At 41.8% G+C, this 17,551-nt stretch overlaps 1 protein-coding gene and 1 long non-coding RNA gene across 8 annotated transcripts in view; one reads left to right on the top strand and one right to left on the bottom strand.

Annotated features, from left to right (window-relative positions):
* Window positions 1-5,683: 5,683 nt before the first annotated feature.
* On the bottom strand, window positions 5,684-9,704 carry LOC115656048. The gene is made up of 2 exons (XR_004001572.1): window positions 9,628-9,704; window positions 5,684-6,711 (listed from the first exon to the last, which is right to left on the bottom strand). It is a non-coding gene; the product is annotated as an uncharacterized LOC115656048 (long non-coding RNA).
* Window positions 9,705-11,828: 2,124 nt separating this feature from the next.
* Window positions 11,829-17,551, top strand: part of NFIA (nuclear factor I A) — a 305,892-nt gene continuing 300,169 nt past the window's right edge. For 3 of the 7 annotated variants that reach the window (XM_030572276.1, XM_030572274.1, XM_030572275.1), the window contains exon 1: window positions 11,841-12,231. In XM_030572276.1, the coding sequence (XP_030428136.1) occupies window positions 12,205-12,231 (27 nt within the window). In that variant the 5' untranslated portion in view covers window positions 11,841-12,204. Of the gene's footprint in view, window positions 12,232-17,551 lie in introns of all 7 variants that reach the window. The other 4 variants (XM_030572277.1, XM_030572278.1, XM_030572279.1 and 1 more) reach the window with 3 other exon arrangements.

The raw sequence follows: 17,551 nt of genomic DNA, 5'->3' as shown, positions 1-17,551 counted from the left end.
TGCTGAAATAAATTTGTTAGTCTCTAAGGTGCCACAAGTACTCCTGTTCTTTTTGTGTTTGTATTGTGTCTAGTTGCTAATAGTATTAGCACTGCAATTGTCCCAACTTGATATGGAAGTTAACACCCCTTTAAGATGAATAGAAGAAATTCTCTCCTTTTCTAGTGCACTTTAGTCTGTTTCCAGAAGGTAAGCAGGTCATTGACTACAACAGCTCTACAACCACAAACTTATTTTTTTGTGAAGAAATCTCATATTCTGCAAAATAAAGCAACCTGTGCAGAAAGATCCTACCCACCCCATGTTGCCCATAACCAAGGATCTAGATTGCCAATACTTATAATGCAGAAGGTCTCAGCATTACAGTAATGAAGACTTGAAAAATGTTCTGATGCTGAAGCTAATGGATTTATTAGATGTTATACAAAACATTTAGACTTTCTGAACAGTGGAGCAGAAGGCAAAAAAAAACAAAAAAAACCTTGATCATATAATTTACCTGTTTAGAAAACCTAGAAAAAGCTTCAACTCGAGCACATGCTGACAGAAGCACTATTTGCACAAAAAGCAACAAGTAAACATTTGAATTTAATACTCAAAACTGAAGATTAGTATTAAAATTTTCACTAAATTTAATCACTAGTGCTTCCTTGCTTAAAATGTTTAAAAATAAAAAGTGGATTTTGTAAAACTCAATACAAAGAAAAGTTTGTCTTCCCTAGAGTGAATTCTACAACTTGCATATAATATTTTCACATTTAGGGGAGATTTAATTTGGGCTTGTAGGAGTATTTTTATAACGTAGAAAAATACAGATAAATATTGACAAAACTTTTGTGCTCATATATTTTTAAGTTCTCTTTACACCTTAGGAAAGTGATCAGCTTTCCACTGGCACACATTCTTACCCCTTATTTGGACACTTACCTCATATGACGGATTACACTATTTTGATAAATAAAGGCCTCATACATTCTCTAGTTCTTGGAGTGATTTGCAGACAGACATCATTCAACATACACAGTACCAGAAGCTTTCATACTGAAAGGTCAGATATTAGCATACCGAGATTCTTCATGCCCAATCACTGTCCCCATGCACAAAGTTAGGAGAGATTTTGCCTGAAAAGTAGGATGCTTGTATTTAACAGACTTATTTCTAATAAAGAAAAATACAAGGAACAAACATGGTACTTAAACAGATCACTAATTCTTGTAGTTTGAGAAATATTATATGTCTCGTCTTAATTTTAAACTTCATTGCTCACACAGAAAAAAGTTCAACATAGAATAGAGGAAAGCATTCTAAGTGTGGTATAAATAAAAGTTGTGAGGAGTCTTTCATTATACTCCCCCATTTTCTCTTAGTCATAACTTTTCTATAAAGTATAGTGCAGTTGCTGAGTGTTAATCTTTGTAAGCCGGTCGCGTCGGGGCTTGTCCCTCTCAGGTGTGGCGGGGAGCCAGGGCGCCTCCTAGCCCGCCGCAGTCCGGGTAGGCTTAGCCCCTCTGCAGGTGTTGAGGGGGGTACAGAGTCTGCAAACAAGGTAGAGCCCCGGCCCTCTAGCCGGGGTCGGGGCTCTCAAAGTAAATAAGCCCCAGTCCTTGGGCAGGGCGGGGCAGTAGCAGTTCAAGCTCAGGCCTCTAGCAGGGGCTGAGCAAACACAGTATCAGCCCAGGCCCTTGGCAGGGCGGGCAGTAAAAGTTCTAGTTAGCTCTGGCCCTCTGGATCAGGGCAGAGCAGTGGCAAAGTCAAAGGGGCCCAGCCCTTGGTTCGGGCAGGGCACCAAACACAAGTCTAGTTAGCTCTGGCCCTCTGGATCAGGACAGAGCAGTGGCAAAGTCAAAGGGGGCCCCGTCCTTGGTTCGGGCAGGGCACCAAACACAAGTCTAGTTAGCTCTGGCCCTCTGGATCAGGGCAGAGCAGTGGCAATAGGCGGGAAGAGGGGGAGTCTGCCACCCGGTTACGAGTGGCAGGGGGAACGCAGGCCCTCCCACTCCACTGCGTTCCAGCCCCAGGCCCTAGCAGCGGTCAAGGCCCGCTGCGGTCAGTGGGGATCCTGGCCGCAATACACTGACATGGGTTCGGGCTCTTCAGGAGCCAAACCAGGGTCGGCTACCCCTGGGCCACTTCCAACCTCCCCCTCTCTGGGTACCTGGTCCTTGCCAACGTCGTCTGGGGGGTCCCAGACCATGGGCTCCTCCGGGTACCGGTTGTGGGGAAGCTCAGGCCACTCCTCGGGGTATCAAGCACACGGCAGGTCAGGCCAACGTTCCTCCGGGTACCGGGTCTGAGGCAAGTCCAGCCAGCGTTCTTCTGGATATTGGGTGTGGGGCAGGTCCGGCCAGCGCTCCTCTGGATAGTGGGCACGGGGCAGGTCAGGTCAGGCCAGCGCTCCTCTGGATAGTGGGCGCAGGGCAGGCTGGGCACCAGCCTCTGTCCTCTCCAGCAGCCTGCCCCCAACTGAGCACTGGGGCCGGGCTTTTATACTTCCTGTCCCGCCCCTTGACTTCTGGGGGGCGGGGACAGGCAGTGCTGACTCCGCCCACTGAGGCACCTGCTCTGGCTCGTCCCTCTCAGGCGCAGCGGGGAGCCAGGGCACCTCCTTACAATCTTATTTTATTAAATTCAAGTAACATCTTCCAAGCCATATTTTCACCTCAACTATTAAATTTCAGATTCAGTGTGTAGTAAGTCAACACAAGACAAATCACTGTATTCAATGGGCTGTTTTCATGTGGTAGCAAAATAGTACCAAAAGTAAACAAACTGACGAAGTTTGGGAAGTATATTGTCATAAACACAAAAATGTGCATGTACCAAAATATATAGTAGGTATCTCATATTAAACAGAATTTTCATAATTTGACTGATCCTACACTCCTTACTCAAGCAAAATGACTACTAAAGAATGCAGGATTAGGTCCAAAATTATGTGACATACTATTTATGCTGAACTGTGATTTGGAAAGAAAGCTGCATCAGTACTGAAGACTATAATCACTCAGTACCACTGCAGAGTAATTTATTGCCCTTGAGAAAGGTGTCTGTCGGTTTCAGATAAAGAGGAGAGACTTGAATAACACAATGTGACTGTATAAAAAAAGTTTCTGTATATTACTTGACACGTGTGTTCTTCCATGTTTGTGGCCTAGTAGTTTAACAAACATGCTGATGGCTTGCACCAAACCGGTGCAGGGACTGTCTTTTTAGTACGCATTTGTACAGTGCCTAACGTGGTTCTGAGTTGTGATTAGGTGCTACTGCAATACAAATAAAATAATAATAATTTTCTGTCAATAACACATTTTTAACTTTTTAAATCAAAACTATTTTCACTATGAACTTTGTAGGTTGTAGTTTTCAAAATGAATCCTGTTTTCAAAGTACTATTTAAACTGAAAATCTATTTATTAAATTGTCAGAAACTACAATCAAACGAGGAAAGAAAATAATGATTATTCTGGATCTCTGTCTCTGATTTCTGTTTTATTCCTTTCATTAGTTTGAACCCATCTGATTGTAGGTTGCTATTTCTGTATAACTTGCAATAGATAAAAGTATACACTCATTTGGAAAATTCTGCAGAATTTTTCAGTGATCAGCTAGAATCAGGAGCAAAATGGACTTTCCCCCCAATATGCTGGAGAACAAAGACTGGATTAGGTAATTGTGAAATGGAAAGCTTTAGTATGGCAGAAGGGATCAATAGTTAGAACACCAGCCTAGGCCTTCTGAGACCTGTGTTTAAATTCCCTGCTCTACAACAGACTTCTCTCTGACTTTGGACAAGTCACTTAACTTCAGGGGGCTGTAGGAGTCTAAAATACCTTTGAGGATCTTAGTTTTAGTTCCCCATCTATAAAATTGAGATAATAGCATTTCCCTACCTTCCAGGGTTGTGGTGAGGATGAAGACATTAAAGATTATGCAGTACTAGAATGATGGCGCTCTGTAAGTATTCAAGACAGATAGAAAGCTGCATATATGAACATTTATTATTCACAGGAACTAAGTAATTTTAAATTAGTATTTTGGCATCAGATTTCCATCAAACCTATATGTGTGTTCATTTAATCTAAAACAGTTGAGCCCGTCAGTTTACTGTCTCTGCAGCCTTATTTTACTGTTTAAGGGTTCTATACTACTTTCATATTTATATTTATATTATAGCAGTGTCTAGATCCTCAGATTGGGGATCAGGGCCTATGGTGCGCCACTTTGCTCACAGACTGTAATCTTATTTTCAGGCTCTTCTAAAAGAATAGAAATGAACACACTAAGCAAGTATCATAGTAGATGGGTATTGTCAGCCTTTTTTGAAGTATCTTTTGGCCATAAATGATAGAACTGGGGGAAAGGGTAATGCCAACCCAGTCAATATCTATCAGCTTCCCCCCACCACACACAATCTTTTTTTGGAATAAGAAATGCCTTATGATACACATCAAATTATGCACTGTAGAGTAAGTGCTGAGGATTTAGCTCTATATAGTGCATGTAAGTCTCTTGGGCCTGGGCTACACTAGCGGGGCGGTTCGAACTAAGATACACAACTTCAGTTACGTGAATAGTGTAGCTGAAGTTGTGTATCTTAGTTCAACTTACCTGGCCGTCCTCACAGCGGCAAGTTGACTGCCACGGCTCCCCCATCGACTCCGCTTACTCCTCCTGTTGAGATGGAGTACGGGCATCGATTTGCAGATCGATTTATCGCATCCAGACGAGATGCGGTAAATTGATCCCTGATACATCAAACACTATCTGCCGATCTGCTGATTTTAAGCCAATTGGAGGCTTTCTATTGACTTTAGTGGGCTTGCAAATGGGCCCTGAAGTCCTGACTCTGAGAGGAGCTGAGCGCCCTCAGTTCCCATTGACTTTGGTGTGAACTGGAGTCAATAGTGTCCAGGGCTTCTCAGATGGTGCTCAGCACCTAGGAAGGTTGGGGTCCATGGCAGTTGAGCATGCTCAGAACCTTGACAAAGGTAGTCAGCACTTTGGAGGAGCAGGCCTCTAATGATCACAGTTTTATGTTAATATTGCTATGCTGTATAAAGAACTAATTCTATTCTAAATTCCCCCTTATGTGACCCACCTCCTTTTAAAAAACCCAACACAGTCTACCTCTAATGTCATTATTGCACACCTGGCCATCTACAGATGTTCCAACAGTCCCGGTTTGGGGGGGGATAGTCTCATAGAGTCATAGCAAGGGTTTGGTCCATGCTTCCTCCATCTCCTTTGGGGCAGACAGGCTAAACTTGAGTGGCACTGCATCCTTCCTTAGCCCCTTGAAATGCACTGAGAGTATTCTTTGATAACTCTTGATAACATAGCAGACAATCCTTGCCATGTTTCTTTTAACAACACTCTCAAGGAGACAAGGGTAAAACATAGATGGTTTAATTTAATCTGCAAACAATATTTCATCATTTGATGATTTGCTAATCGGAACCATCTAAAAAAAGCCTCTCACTAAATAACAGAAGTTTATGCTAACCAGTAGTTACCATCTTTATTTACCAATTTTAGTTAACACTATAGTCTGGTAGATCTTTAAAGTTCTAATCTCATCCACTTAATAGTATTAAATATTTGGGGGTAACCATGATACCCCAGCAGTCCTTACTCAGCTAAAGGGCCACACTGTACTATTAAAAAAATTATACAGTTCAAGAAATTATCAACTGGTTTTTTTATGTTGCAATATCAAGAGATCTCAAGCTTCCAATACATGATGCAATGCTTTTGCTGTCTGCTGTTAATCACACAAGCCTCCATCATCAAGGATGGTTGGGGGTTAGGCCAGATGACCTTTGCGGTCCCTTTTAACTTTGTGGTTCTATGATTCAGAGCTACACACAATTGACTGGTGGCTTTCTGTTTCTCGTGCCCTCTTTGGAGATTTTTTTAATTTTAAGTTTAGCAGATTGTATTTTAGGAGTTGTAGATATCAGGGTTATCCTGCAAAAATGTCCAAAGCTAGTTAACAGACACATCTTGCAAGGATGACACCAGGACTATTTTTGGGGTGCTGCAGAAGTTGAATACTTTGCAGCTAGGAATTGGATGACTGTAATGATAACCCACCCCCACCTTCAGATTTTCCAATAGTTTGGAGGGCAGCCACAGTTCGAATTAGAATAGGGTGACAAGACAGCAAATGTGAAAAAACTGGATAGGCTTATGTAAGAAAAAGACCCTAAAATCGGGACATCTGATCACCCTAAATTAGACCGATACAGGATCCTTTTGTTTTGTTGCATTTGATTTCTGAACTCAGCAGATTTAATACATTTCAGAGGAACTTTCCCCCACCCAGTGCAAATGGCTCTGCCGACCTCCCGGCCAGTCTCCTGGAACTAATTCAGTAACTTGCAAATAGCGGTAGGGTTTGTTTGCTTTTAAAATGACAGGCTCGGTTGCAAGGCGGACAGCATGCAGCAAACCATCTCCTTAGACCCCATTCCAACGTCCGCCTGCAGAAAAGACTTGCATTGCGTACAGATGTACCCTACTCCTCTTCCTCCCGCCTGCTGTTGCTGCAGCTGCTGGGCTGCGGCCTACTGTAGCTGGACCTCTGTCCCGGCCCCGGCAGCAGCTGGAGCTGAATCCTGGAGCTCGCGTTGATGGGCGATTCAGGAGCTGCCATTGGCCAACGGTGGGCCCCGTGCGTGCACCAGCCACCTCCTTGTGCGTCCGTGGTTCCTATGCAAATTGCAGCGAATGCGGAAATAAACACGGAGAAGGGCGGGGGGAGGGGGAGAGAGAAAGAGAGACTGCCGAATCCATCGCAACTTCTGCAAAGTCTAACACAATCCAAAGCACACAAGGCAAAGCCAGGGAGAGAGGGAGACTCTGAGAACCCAGCCAGCCCGGTTTGGATGGCTTTCAAAAAAGAGGAGAGAGAGAGTGTGAGAGAGAGATTGCATTGCAAATCCTTCTGATCTGGGAGTAAAGTTTTTTTTTTTTAAGAAAGAAACCTAACCAGCTGCCTGCAATTGGCTACAGCTTTTATTCTCTTCCGGGTTTTCAACGATTCCAAGTTTATTTTAGATATATATATATATAAAGCCAAACAATTGAACAAAAAAAGTGTCAACCTATGAAGCCAATCGTCTCAGCCTTGTAAAGTTTCTCACGTACTCTTTATACATTGCAATGGTACGTGGTGCATCTTAAACTTTCTATTTCCATGTTTTATAAACAAAGATACTGTATGTAACGTGATACTTAATAGCGATTCTATTGCCGATACATTCAATGTCAGTGATTTGCTACAAAAATAATGTATAGCTGAATGTATTTCTGTGTTATGTGTGCAGGAGATAGCAGCTGTGTGATTGGGATTTGTTTTGTGTGTGTGTATATATATGCACTAGAGTTTCCTTCTTTTTTTTTCCAGGGATTTCAGAAAACCGCTGAGCTTGACAGATTTTTTCCCCCTCCTAGCGCTTGCTCGGTTCCAAAAAGAAAAAAAAATGTACGTGCTCGGGTCTGTAAAAAGACGTCTGGCATCGGCAGCCAACCCAGCACAAAAGGAAGTGTCTAGACTTTGCGTGTAATTGACACACGCCTTCTCTAATCAATGTTGCAAAGCTCCATGATGGACTATAGGGCTGTCCAATGAGAGAGCAGCTTGGCTGTTGCAACGTTCGAATATCCCAAATGGGAGGGAAGCTGAGAGTAGGTTGGCCTTCTCCCCCCTCAAAGTTCTTTGAGCTCAGCAGGGGCCAGTGTAGTTTCAAGCTGTCAAACCTGCTGCAAACCTCCGGATTTAGCAAAGCGCGCGCGGGCGCGCACACACACGTTTCTGCTAGTTTAGCAAAATACTGAGTTAGGGTAATTTTAAAACAAATTGTGTGTGCTTTGCTCTGCCTTTTGCACGTGAAAATAGATTAAAAGAATGCCAGGGTGATTAGGCCACCCCTCCCCCCCTTCCCGTTGGCATTTTGGTGAAAGAGAAAGCTGTCAGTATTCCTCATGGGAAGTCGAGAAGGGCTCCCCTCAGATGCGGTGTGTGTTACTTTGTCACTGTGTACAATGGACATTAGGTGATTACACTAGCATGTTTAGCTGACTGCAGATGTCTTTGCACATTAACTGTTCAACGGGGCCAAAATTTAGGAAGATTTAGAAAGTGCTTTGCAAGAGTAGCCGTGCGCCTTCCCCTGGCGTGTTAATCCTTTGTATGGTTGTTTATGGTTTTCTTAACCCATTAGTTACTGAATGGTGAATAGTGTGTACTGAGGTGCAGGAGGTCTGTGTTGGATTTGTTCACAGGCGACTGGCAGATGTTTTATAAAGTTGGGGTGTGTTCGCGCGCGTGGGTGTGGAGTGAGGGGAGACGGAGCTAAAGCTACCATCAGGAATGTAAGTAACCCGGGACTGATGAATCTGTGCGTTTCTTCCTGTTACTAGTCTTCCCTGTGCAGAAGGTGCCAGTGTAGGAGATCAGTAACACACTAACTTGGAGTCAGGCCCGTAGTCCCTTGGATATAAGTCCCTGACAGAAGCCCAGTGGAAATCTATTCCAACAGCTTGTCTTGGAGACAGTAGCTGGCAGGCGCTGATTTAAAATATCCTACTCCTCTTTCCCTTGAGCGATGTAGGTACTTTGAAAGTTAACTAGAAAAAGGATGGGCTCTTTTAGCTCTGTGGAAATAGCTCCCCGGGAGTTGACCCCTAAGTCTTCCCGGGTGCTACTTAAGGCAGATTTGGGAGTCACAAAATTCATCCATTGCACTTAGTTGTGTACAGATTGTCTTTCAAGGGTCCGTAATTGTGAGTTACTGGCCAGCGTTTTATTCCCAGAAAGCGGCTCATAGTAACCAAAGTGCAACAAAGCTAGAAAGAAAGAACAAAAAAAGGGAAAAAAAACCCTCCCCTCGAGGTAACTGGCAAAGGAATTGTTGCTTTAACACGTACAGAAAGTGTGTAAAGGAGGGGGAAGGGGGCGAGTTGTGGCTGCTCAGCATTAGCCGAGTTCTGACTCTAGTGCGCATTGGGCGCTCAAGTCTAAATCATACTAATACGGCCTCACTGTTAAGTAGCTCCGAAATAAAAGAGAGTTCAGATGTACGTACAAGTGAACTCTCATTGACGTACTTTATATATCTAAGAGGATTTCTCTAACGCTGGCAAGGTAAAGTTTCTGCAAATAAAACATTGTAAATGTGATGCCGGGCAAAGTGCCAGAGAGAATATGGATAGCAGGGATCATGGCAGAACTCTCTCTCTCTCTCTCTCTCTCTCTCTCTCTCTCTCTCTCTCTCTCTCTCTCTCTTTTTAACCAGCCATCCCATCTCCAGGCAGCCTATAGCACTTTCAAAATAAATGACTGAAGTCCGCATTTCCAACGTCTCCTTCCTAGCGGCTGATCTCTGGGTTTGCTTTAGTGCCTCGTTTGTTATGATTAAGGAATTTGCTTTAACTATGCTTCCCCGCCCCCACTTCTGCGTGCCTTTCCATACCTTTAGATGCCACCCGACGGTGATTTCTCTCGGAACCCCCCCACCTCCCCCAGTTGCTTTGTTTGAACGTTCCGCTTGGAACTTTCATTGGGCGAAAGGAGATCCTGAGCCAGTTGGGACCAGCGTTGTGCAAAGCTCCCCTCTCTCCTACCTCTTCTGTAGTAGGCTCATGATCCTAGAGTTTAACCGTGCACGATGTGTGCTGGATTCGAGAAAGCGGATGTGAAGGGGTTTGGTGCTGAACTTGGATGCAGCCTCTGCCTAGAGGGCGCAAACAATCGTCCCACGTCCAGAAGTCTTACGAAGGGCGCCAAAAGTTACTTAAGATAATATTGCTAACCACAAAAAGCTGGAAATCGTGAAGCAGGGCTGCCTGCTGCACCGAAAAGGCTGCTAGGGGCCCGATCCCGTATTCCTCGCGCACCTAGGATGCCCGTGGAATTCATTATCCCAGAGTTCATGGAACTTCACGTTAGCTTGTATTTGGGTCGGACAGGGAATGCAGGATCGGGCCCCAGAATGGAAACTACCCCCAGTGACTCACTTTATTCTTAAAATTGTTTTTTATAATTAGATCTTACTGTGTATCACTAAAAAGTATCCTCTTTGTACCGCAGGGCTCTAAATAGAGGCAAATGTAAACATTATAGCAACAAAATAAAGTTGTTATAAGTTATAGAAGACTTTTTTTTTCTTTTTCTTTTCAAGGCATGCTTTGGTCAATATCTGCTCTCTGTGCCTCAGGTACATGTCTTGCTGTCAGCCAGAAACTTCTGTCGAGGAAACTTGGAGAGCAATGAAGTGATATATAGCTGCAAATATTTAGCTGAAAGTGTTTCTTGTAATTATTTGACTAACAGATACAGACCACTTTTTTTTTTATCAAAGGAAGGCACTGAGTGAAAACAGCTCATTTTTCAATTAGTCCAGGACATCTCAAGTTAAAGAAAAGCTTGTAGAGAACTTCCATCAAACATTGCCCTGGTAAATACCAAGAATCTCTTTTCAGTCAGCAAATTTAGTGACGTACTAGCGAGGGAACAGAAATGAAAAAGTCTCCAGTTGGAGAGAGAGGATTTTTTGTTTCTTTTCTTACACCAGGTTTTCTGGCAGAGCCTTTTCTTTGAACAGCAATGGGCACAGGGATTAACACTCCTGAACCTGTTGTGAAAAGGCTTTACAGTTTGAAATACAGTACCTACATCTCCCATCCACATGAGAAGCTTTGCACGCTGCATGCGGTGTGTCTTGTGGCGTCTCCTTTTCTTGGAGGGTGGTGGTGGTGGTGTTATGAATGGTTGTGGATATGTAAGTGTCTGCAGGATGCATGCAGCTGATTGGGAAGAGGAAGAGGAGAGAGTACTCCATCCAGGAGATATATTGATGTTAGACCGGAGAGAAAATATAAGACTCAATAAAAGAGAAAAGCTCGCTGACTGGAACCTTTCCAAACCCAAAAAACCAAACCCTTCCTTGTGCCAAAACAGTACGTTATAGCCGAAATAAGTGGCTGGAGGCTCGGTTCTATTTGAAGTGCTTTACTTCTATGGGGGAGGGGGGAGCAGGGTAAATGCAAAGCACAGGTTGTGCATTTTTAGTAAAATAAGCATCCCTTACCATCCAGTGATTTATTTAAAATGACAATCACATGGCCAGTATTAGAGATATTTGGAAAGTTTTGAACAAATTTATTCCTCCCCCCCAAGGGACTTAACTTTAAAAGGCATTCCAGTTGGTAAAATATTTATGGTCCTGTATTAAGGTGTCTTGATCTTAAAAAAAAACACACCACCACCCAAAACCTAGTGGACTGTACCCACTCCAGTTTTATAATTCCTTAGTCTCAACAGTGCAGGGAAAAAAACTAATCTGTGAAAATTCCACGTGTAAAAAAAAACTTCAAGACCTCCGCTAATGAACACGATGCCTGCCAAAAAAAAAAAAAGTTTTGAGTTTACAGTGCGTAATTAAATATATCCCACTCTTCAGAGGAGCGTGCAGCGAGCAGCTTCCCACCAAACGTTCCCAGACTTTTGCATCTGTGGAGCTACAGACGCAATCGAGAGGCTATACAATCGGTAGCCTGTATCGGTGAAGTTCCTTAGGCGATGCACGGAGTAAGGGAGACGGTGGGGGTGGGGTGAGGAGCTAGCACTGTGGAAAAGTAGTTTTGTTTGCTGAAGCACATCCTGTAGCCTATAGCCGCCCGTGAGTCCTGCCTGTAACTGCTCCTGACTGCGTTACCCAGTAATGCACTGAGAGCGGGGATCGGGGATAGGGAGGGCTGGCCGAGCACAGCACTGCAGCCCCTCTCCCCTCCCCTCCCTCCCCCGGGCACGGCAGCGAGCGAGCTGCTGCTGCTCTTGGTGCGGTGCAGAGCGGAGCAGGAGCAGGAGGCGCGCGGGCAGGTTCCCGGGGAGCCTGGAAGCTGGGGGTGGGTGGGAAGTGTGTGCTATGCCTTTAACGCCTGGGTACAGTAGACATGTATAGTGTGTAGTGCAGGGAAAGTCTAGGCGGGGTTAAAGTTCAGCTCATGGAGCTGCTCAGCGCTCGCTGCAGTTTAGCAGAGTTGGAAATGTGAAAGCAAGAAGCAGGCTAGATTCTCCCCCCCCTTTCTCTCTCCCTCTCTCTCTCTTTTCCTCTCTCTCTCCCTTTCTCTCTCTCTCTCTCTCTCTTTCACTCTCTCTCTCACACACACCTCCAAACCACAAACCCCCCCACAGCAGTCATGTATTCTCCTCTCTGTCTCACCCAGGTAAGCAGCTGTTCGGATGCATTTGGGGCTGGTTTTGCTGGGTGGTGCGTGTGTATGCGTTGGGGAGGGTAGTACGGGGGGAGAAATACAGCTTTAAGAAAGTAACTTTGTTTCCATTAGGTTGCATTCCTCTTCTTGCACGGCCATTTGTGTAGGCACATGGCTAATGGCGCCTACTTATTAATGGTTTAATTAATATTGGTGGTGGGGGGTTTCTGCTCCTATGCAGTTTGGGGGGGGACGACGACCTGCACGTGTTTAGCAGGGTTGCAGCCCATGACATGCTTGGTCATCTGCAATCAATACTCACTTTTTGTGCTTCCGATGCGAGTAATGCATGAAAACATAGATGTGCTTAGGGTTATTTTTTTTAATGTAGCATTAAAAGCTGCTGCATTTTCTATTTTAAGACGTAAGGTATTGCATAGTCTGCATTGATTTCCCTCCCTAAAGTCCACACTTTTTGTTTGTAAGGGTATGGTTCGTAGATGCGGTTAAGGTTTGCCTATGAGTCTCTCTGTACATTACCCATGCCTGGACCTAGCTATATATATATTGCACCTACGCATGGATCTGCAGCTATCTACATTGCCCTGATCTATAGCCCTACATATATAAAATACACACTGCACCCATGCAATGTATAGCTGCGTATAGCTACGCACTGCACTCCTACATAGATCTACAGCTGAACATACATTGCACTCTCGTGCACAGATCTATATCTCTAAGTACACTGCAGCCGTGCAGAGATCTGCAGCTCTATACGTTGTACCCCATGCACAGATCTGTAGATGCAGCCTCTGATGGTCAAGAACGTCTAGCTCTGTCTTACTCCCTAGAAATGTACCGCTTTGAGGTGCGTTGTCACTTTCCCGGGTGTCACATTTGCCTGGATGTTAGGGGAGTGGCGGAAGTTTGGATTGCAAGTTCAGTCAGTGTTTTTCACAAAGTTGCTCGAGCCCTTAGGGCAGCAAAGTTGCCTCTGTGTTATTTTTTAACATTATTTCAAATGCCTTTTCCCCTCTACGTACTCCCTCCCTCCCCATTGCATTACCCTGGATCTGTGGAGTTTAAGCTTGTGTGCTGACGCCCAGCCCTCCATTCCGGACGGTCTCTTCCTTTCACAGCTGCTGCTCTAGCTCTAGCTCCTGCTGCTCCAGCTACACTTAACTGCTCAGGACTTTGGGCAACTTTTCTTCCCAGCCTCCTCTCCCTCCCTCTCTACCTCCTCAGGCAAAGGATTGCGCTTTTGCTGCTTCAGATCCGGTGCTGGCATTTTTCATACTTATTTTCACTATTAAAAGGCATGAAGCTGAACTGAGATGTGATTTTTCTTGTCTCCAAAGCTTCCCCTCCCCTCCATATAGCTCTGTAATCTTGTCTGGGATTTAGATGCCTTCTAGTCTGACTGTTATTCATAAGGATGATAGTTTCTATTTATTTCCAGTTAAGTACCTTCTTCCATCCCTTTTAATCCAAGTTATTGCAGACATTAAATTGTACACCTTTAATTAGCAGGAGATAATAGTTTGAACTAGGAAATACTTTGCAGCGGACTCACACCAGAGATTATTTCCTCCTATATGAGAGCACTATTCCTATAATTTTATGTTTATATATGGAGAGAGAGAGAGAGAGAGAGTCATTGCTAGAGAATAACTGACTCTAATCGTGGGAATGGATAGCTTTTAGAAGAAGTCTGAATAGGTTTAAAAGTTGTTTTTTTCCTTCCATAAATCAATGAATTTGTGGTTATAGTATCCAGAGTGACTATAGGTTGGAACTTCACTATGGTAGTAATCTTACAATTTGTTATAGGCAGAAGGTAGATATAGTGAATGGACTTGTGAGCTGCAGTGAAATGCGGGGGTAGGAGGGGGGTGTTTCAAACACTGTACCTTTCTGGTCAAATTTATGCCAGTTTATTAATGCAACTGGAAATACCTACTGTCTGTTGTTTCATGTTCTGGATGATTGGTAATAACATAACTTTCAGAGAAGCAGCCATATACTATTATCTTTTCAAACTGCACACACGTAATCCTGTTTTAGTAGGCCCAGTGGGACATTAAGAAGAAAACTTAAGACAAATTTAGGATATTTTAAAATGCTGAATGTTGTATCATTCTGTTCCATAATTCTTGCATTCTTGTTGCACATTTGAAAAAGTAGTTTAGGGATTCAAAATCCCTCTTTTAAAACTCCACATTGAGAACGGAACAGTTATGTGGTTCTGTCATTTTATGTAGAAAACATACGCAAAATCATTAATAAGAGCGTAAGTAGTTTTCTATATTTCATGTCAGAATTAACATAAGCCTTTTATTTATACAAGTTTTGAAATAAATGCTTTTTAAAGTTTTGGTGAAACATTAGAGTTTTAGAGGTTGAAAACATAGGAAAGTGGATTTTTAAAAAATGGTCATAAAGCACATTAGTCCAAGAAACGCAACTGAAATGACATGACTATATGTACCTGACAGAGATTTGAATCATATATAAGGAAAATATACACAGCATTTGTTTCACTTCCCTGCTGCATATCCAGAAAATATTTTGGGCACACATGTACTTCTCTTTATAGATTTATGGCCAAACATTTCTAGGAACATGGGTTTTAGAGATTTTACCCTTGCTATATCTGACTTATTTTCAAACACAGCCACGTAAATATATTGTGTAAAACAATTACTCTAAAGCATTACGTTATTTTTTTAACTCTGATCTGGATTGTAAGGCTTTTTTTGTCAGTAGATTTTACAGGTTTTTTTAAAAAGTATGTGAGAATTTTTATATACATATACTTCTAAGGCCGACCTTTAGCTACAGAATGCACTTTGAAGCACTATATTGACACACTGAGAAAGTTTTATGATAAAGCTTCCTGTTTATCACTGTCTTTAAAAAAAATTAAACACATTAGTGGTGCCTTGTATTTTTTTAGAGTAATATTTAATTGTTAAAGGAGATAACAGTGCCTTTTAAACTAAACTTTTGAAATATTTTTGAACTTAACCTGAGAAAAGGCAAAAGTAATCTTATTTTCTTTAAATTTTTATATTTTGCAGTGATCATGTGATCAGACCTGCACATGTATGAATACTCGCTCTTGCATTGCTACATTTCAGCAAGTTGTTTGGTATTATAACACTGAAACAAATAACTTTATTATGTAGAATAAAAGATCAAATTTGGTTGGATTAGTAGTGGATTCCTTTATCTCTGCTCATATTTTGGTAATACCATGTCACTGAGATTTAGGTAGGTTGATTTTACAGGGAATATGTTTATGAAGACAATTGAAAATGCTGGATGAGTTAGTCTGTCAGTCTTCTGTTCTTGAATTAACCTTTTTGTTTAGTAGTTCATTTTGAAAAATGACATTAGACTGTTTATGTGATTATGTTATGTATATATATATATGTGGTTGTAGCATGTAGCAGTTTAATACAGACTAATTACTGCTTAAAATTATATCCTCGTCTTTAGGCCATATAATGGTTCAGAGCGTTTTTAAAGCCATCCCTGTCCTGTTCCTTTGCCCCCACCCTCCTTTCAGGTTCTCTGTAGCTCATCTTTAAGACAGATTAAGGGAACTGTATTTTAGATAGTATCCAGCTTAGGTCCAAAAAAGTCATGAGCATATGGGATCAGTCAATAAGAAGTACTGTTGAAGGCTGAAAGTTAAATATTTCTGGATAAACCAAGATGTATTTAGAATTTATTAGTGCTTAAAACAATCCTCCATTTCAACGTAGGTCTTTTCAGCGAATTGTGTGTATACCTTAGCAGATAAACTTTGAATTTGCAGGAGGCCTTTTCGCACTATCGGCTCTTCTAAAAGAGGGAACGGGAGAGAACATTTAAGGATCAGAAGTGTGCTTTTATTATTTTGAATAGCTTCTGGTGAACTGCAGCTTTTACCATTTTTTCTTGTAAAGCTATTTTTCATTTGCAAAAGTGCAGCTTCACATGTTATGTTTGTTGCCTTCTCTTACTTTTTGAATCTACTGGCTGAAAGCTAGCAGCAATTTTTTTTTTTTTACTTTATTGAAATTTGAAACCAGGATCTTCTCCAAGTGGGGGGTGTGGAGGGAGGCAGTGTCACTCACCAAAGTTATTGTATTTTTACATATTATATTTTAGTAATCATTCATATTGGTAATGACTCCTGCACTGTCGTGCTGCATTGAAATCTCTCTCTTTCATTTTCTGTAGTTTCTAACAATCTCCATTTTTTTCTGATATAAATGATCTAATGTTGTTTATCAGTTTTAATATTTACATTTTAGGAACCACAGAAAATACATGCAATTAAAGTATTTAGAAAGCTAATACAAGGTCTTGAATTGTAACAGGATTTTGCTAATAGAATGTTCCTATCACTGATTTCTTGGTTTTGCCTATATTTGTTTGAGCAGCAAAGGCTATTTAAAAAAACAAAAAAAGCCATTGGAGCTGTAGAATAAGTATATTTTAACAATGTTATTTTAAAGGTTATGAAATGATTTTGATACGTGACATACTCTACATATGAATGTAAAAGAAGAAATTCAGTTAAGCTGAAAAAAAAAACAACACCAAACTGTTACCTTGCAAGAATGGACATAAATTGGAGTTTAACATGCTGTAGGAAGTTTTGTGCAGTTTCATGGTGGTTTTTTTTTCTTTGCCCCACAGTGCCCAATCCTGCAAATGGGAGTAACTTAATTCATGGGAACAGTCCTATCGACCTCATGAATGAAATTAGTCCCTTGCATACATGTTTGCAGAACTGAGTCCTTAAAGTGTACGTGCTTTTCTGTAGATAGTGTAACATCCTGTAACAGTATTACGTAGAGAAACATAACAAGCAGAATACAATGAATTATAATATGTTTTGATCTCCCTGTCTGATTTATGTAGTACTTTTTAGGTATATTTATTTATTTAAAAAGTTGAATATAGGGATCTTTCTTGCAACATATTTATTCAAGTTCAGGAAACTTTTTAATACTGATTATTTCTGTCTCAAGTAAGATGGGTGAACTTAAAATATTATTACTGAAGGCAAGCGAAGTTTTCAGGTGGAGAAAATTATTATAAATGTGGTAAATTCTTTTATAATATATTAACGGAAATAAAACAAAATGTATTAACAAAAATAAATAATTTTTTGAGTGTGGATCACTGTGGCAATGCTAAGATTTTGTGCCTTAATACTTACATAGAAGCTTTCCTCTCAAAAAAAATTTTTTTTTTTTTTTTAATAGAAGGCTGTCAGAACTTGTCTTATATCCATGGCACAACATCAGATTTATTATTTTTGGTAGGCTAC

Source organism: Gopherus evgoodei, chromosome 8 (genome assembly GCF_007399415.2).
Source record: "Gopherus evgoodei ecotype Sinaloan lineage chromosome 8, rGopEvg1_v1.p, whole genome shotgun sequence".
In the NCBI taxonomy this organism is placed as follows: domain Eukaryota; kingdom Metazoa; phylum Chordata; order Testudines; family Testudinidae; genus Gopherus; species Gopherus evgoodei.
Note: the sequence above shows the minus strand (reverse complement) of the source record. Positions and strands in the feature narration are given on the sequence as shown.